The sequence below is a fragment of the Aplysia californica genome, unplaced genomic scaffold (genome assembly GCF_000002075.1).
Source record: "Aplysia californica isolate F4 #8 unplaced genomic scaffold, AplCal3.0 scaffold00082, whole genome shotgun sequence".
Taxonomy (NCBI): domain Eukaryota; kingdom Metazoa; phylum Mollusca; class Gastropoda; order Aplysiida; family Aplysiidae; genus Aplysia; species Aplysia californica.
This window is the reverse complement of record NW_004797352.1, coordinates 694967-699366: the sequence shown is the minus strand read 5'-3', so window position 1 is coordinate 699366 and position 4400 is coordinate 694967. Positions and strand designations below refer to the sequence as shown.

At 38.4% G+C, this 4400-nt stretch overlaps 1 protein-coding gene across 1 annotated transcript in view; it reads left to right on the top strand.

Moving 5' to 3' along the window:
* Nucleotides 1-3556, top strand: part of LOC118477397 — a gene marked incomplete in the record, with an annotated part of 32620 nt that extends 29064 nt beyond the window's left edge. Inside the window, 2 exon segments of the mRNA XM_035968781.1 lie at nucleotides 928-1055; nucleotides 2101-3556. Coding sequence (XP_035824674.1) covers nucleotides 928-1055; nucleotides 2101-2304 — 332 coding nt within the window.
* Nucleotides 3557-4400: the final 844 nt, after the last annotated feature.

Here is a 4400-nt window from a genome sequence, read left to right as displayed (position 1 = left end):
TTGGAGATGGAGAGCAAACTGCTGATTTTATTGGACTTAAAATTTAAGTGTACTTCGTATTTTTATATGGTTCGCACATAACATATTTCTGTGTATTATTTTTTTACTTTCTACATCCATGCGTTAAAGGCTACAGTATACAAATGGAATTCTAACCCGAGTTATTTATTTACCATGGCTTCCAAAGATTTAAACTGAACTAACTCAGAATTAACAGTGATAATAACATTGAGCAATTTTGGCCAACACCATTGTTTAATCGACATCTGTATTCTACATGCATTATGGTCACTGTTACGCCCTTCTTGAAATAAATGGTTTATCTCTTAATTACATACTGAAGACTACTTCGATTTGTTCTTTGCTTGTTTGTAAGTTTAAGACAAGCATATTGGTCTGATGGATCCGACAGACAGAAATTTAGAGAGATGGTATAGGAATAAGATCTGGCCTAATACTGGTAGACTCCACTTCCCACTGTTAATCTGTCCTTGAAAGGACCCCTCATCATCATCATCATCATCATCATCATCATCATCATCATCATCATCATCATCATCATCATCATCATCACATAATGAGTATTAGGAGACATGCAAGTCAAATGCTCGGCTCTTTTTTTGTGTGTGTATTATTCCCCTTGGGCCCCTCCTCTCATGTCACGGCCGCCTCTTTCCAAGAACGTTTTGTCACCATGGCGCTGGGAAGAGGGAGACCTAGCTCAAAATCACTAGATGAGAAGTGCTGTGAATAGTGAATATTACTTGAATAGCGATATTGCTGACAGACTCATACACATGTATAAGAAAAAAAAGAGAAAAAAAGTTATTCTCACTTGGTATTCGAATTGCATGAATAGTGACCTAGCGCTTTGAAACTTCGACGAATTGTTTTTGCTTTTTTTTTCTCAAAATCGTACGGCACCAGCGTCCATCAAAGGGTCAGCTTCCGCCAACTCTGACGAACTTTGCAGTTGTCTGTGTCCATCTTCTGCCGCCTCCTTGACATCTCTTAGCCCCCAGGAGCTCGAGGAAAAAGTATCCTCCATTCAGAAGGTGAATCAATATATTACTACATGTATTTGTTGTTAACTGAGCTTGTTAGATTCTTTTTTTTTTTCTAAGGAGTCTACATTTTTATAGAAGTCTTGATGCAGTCAGGTTCCCAAAGAAGTGGAGAATGTGAGAAGTTTCTCACGAAAACGGAAAAATAAATGTAGGTGTGGTTGGCGGGTGCTCTTGTGTAGTTTGCTCCTTCTTACCCATCAAATATCTATAATACTTTTCTCTCCTCCTCCTTTTTTGTGTACATATGTTACTCTTTTGTAACATCTCTAATTTTCGGCACTTATATGACCTAATTGCGTTGCAAGTGGCGTTAAACACACACAATGTACTTAAACAAGAAAAACGAATGCCCTTGAAGAGATTGGTGAACTCCGAGGCTTCCACCAGAGAATCAGGCAGTCGTTAGTAGAGGGCACATTAGTCCATCCGATGGTCTTTGTGGTTAGATTTCTTTAAACATTATTTTCAGGCCAATCTTGGCAATGATTCTCCTTTTTGTGCTGTCTTCGTCCTTTAATGATGATAATGATGATGATGTTGTTTAGGGGTGAGTGTGGGGGAGGGGGGTGTTAGGGATTGAGCTGCAATAACAATGCTTATAACAATGATAATGATAGAGCCTATTCTTAAACCATGGGATGCAATATTGACAAATAGTGATCAAAGGAAAAGTATCCGGGTGATTTCTCAAGCGTTTTAAATTGCAAGTTCGTTCAAGGGTGTTTTCAACGATAAATACCGTTGCCTCTCTTATCTTATCATAATATTTGGCAAATAAGCCGTATCGTTCTGCTATTTACTCTTTCATTTTTTCCTTAAATTAGATTATAGTAATCTAAAAACGTATCACAGAACTGTTGACATCATGATCATAGTTTCTATCAGCTGTATGTTTTCTTTGTCTGGGGAATTCAACCATGCCCGAAAGGGCTGAGCTGAGATTATTTTTTTCGTGGTTGGCGAGCACGAATAAGCTCTATATCCACCCCTTCCTGTTTTTGTTATATTTTTGGTCGTTTTGTCTTGCACCCAGGAGCTGTTAGTGGACAAACGTAGTGTATCAGCAACCCGGCGTCGTTATATTAGCGCTAAGGACGACCGGACGTCTGCTCATGCTGTGGGCTACCTGGGTGTCGCTGTTGTGGTCAGCATCTTCCTGGGTATCTTTCTCCTGGACTTGAGCACTCTATCACGGGATCTCAACAGGCTCATCCGCAACTGCAGAAGGCAAGACTGATGCCAGCTTATTACCCTGCACAGAATACACATCAGAGACAGCACGTCAGCTTTGAACGGCATAACGGCTCTGGTAAAAAATGCAGGTTAACATTAGAGTCAGAGTTACCCCTACGTGGACAAAAAGTGTTGCAGTAAGATCTTTTTGTAAATCTTTTTCTTTGATAAAACCAAACCGTCATTTTGCCAGGACAAAGATTTTATATTAATAATTGTGATAAATGATTTAGCCACAGACTGCTTTTTCAGCGGAAAAAACATCAGGTCGTATTCAGTATTTATGAAATCTTAAATTTTGAAGTCGCAATTTGGAAATCAGGCAATTTTTTTACTTTGTGATTAAGTATCAGATTTTAATTCTTTTTAATCTGAATTATCTCATTCTTCGCAAAGAACGTCATGTCAATGATTGGACCCTTGGTCCTTAATCAGCAACCAGGAGAACAATCTGATAGGAGCAATATTCTATAAAGGAGGAGAAAAGTTTAGACTCTTCTCAAATTCGAACCCCATTCATACTTCCTTGGCCTACTTGGTCACTGAGTGCGTCATTCTGGTAATCACGTCTTACTTTTACTTTTAGTTTATCATCATCCCAGATGCCCTTATTAGAGAATCATACAAACTGAGCTAAGGATACAAAGAGGGCCTACGTTTCATGGGTGCGGGTTGCAAGTAACATCTCATTGTTTGCTGAGTTTGAAGCGTTACTGGCTTTGGAAAAACTGGATTTTCTTAAGATGTTTGATTGTCGAAATTCATCGATCCACAAATGGATGTCGGCAACTACCTATAACAAAGTCTAGAAGAGCAGCGACGTTGTACCACAAATAAGGCATACAATGTCGTCCTTTCAAAGATCCCTCCCATCCCCACCCCCTTTTAAAAATAATAAAATCCTATATTTGTTTGGGACAAAGCTAATGAAATATCTGTGAATGTGATCATTCTATGAAAAGAGCTGGAAACGAAGGATCGGTTTTGTGACAACCTGGGGGATGATCATGAAAGGTCAGAAACAAAAACAAGACTTCTATCACGTTTACGCATCATAATCGTTAACCTCCCATTTTCCCTACGAATTATTTTATGATCTCATCATCTTCAGCTTCAGCATTAGCATCATCCTCATTATCTCCATCATTATCATTATTGTGAGCACGATACTGTTTAAAAAGCAACAACAAAAATGGTGGAGACTTGAGTAATTCAATATCTATAACACTGTAAAAAAAAGTTCCATCATCATCATGATCATCATCATCATCATCATCATCATCATCATCATCATCATCATCATCATCATCATCATCATCATCATCATCACCACCACAACTGCCACCATCACCACCATCACCATCTTCACCACCATTATTACAGCCATACAGTCAATGTCTCAATCATCTTTGTCTAGAAGAATACTTGTATCATCACTGCTACTGCTAGCTTCGTTGACACCACTGCTACGTTTGCATTCGTCTTTATTAACTTCTATTAAAAACATGAGACACCCAAAGCGAAAAGACTAGAACACAAAAATATAGATCTACATCTGCACAAGGCTGTTTGTGTAGCTATGTGTTAGTCACAGGTCTATTATGCTAGGCAGTAGCCGGTGGTGGAGACGAACTCATAAAGTCACAAGGCTCTGTGTACAATGCTGTCAATTCTTCATCGTGTTCAGTTTATTGTGTGTTGTTATTGTTCATTGAATGGATTACATGTATTACAAAAAATATTTTCTGGTCAAGGTTTTTACAAAGTTTTTTCAACTTATTAGCTATTCTTAAACTCTTTAGCATCTTAAATTTACGTGAAATGTTACTATTACGTGTAGGTGTTTTAAAGTAGAGTAAATTAATTGTTGCACTATTTCAGTGCCAACGGTATAAATTAATGTTTATGCATCTATCTCTCAAAATCACTGAATGTTTCAATGTGTTTACCGTCAGCTGAATAATTTAATTAATGGGAGGTTCTTTCCAGTCTACTGGTAGGCTACTTGTATCTTCTGCATTTTCCCCTACAAGGCATATAATTGCAAAACCATGCCTGTGCTAGAACGCTTTGGACGTCAGCTCAGGGGAGAGGGGGGGG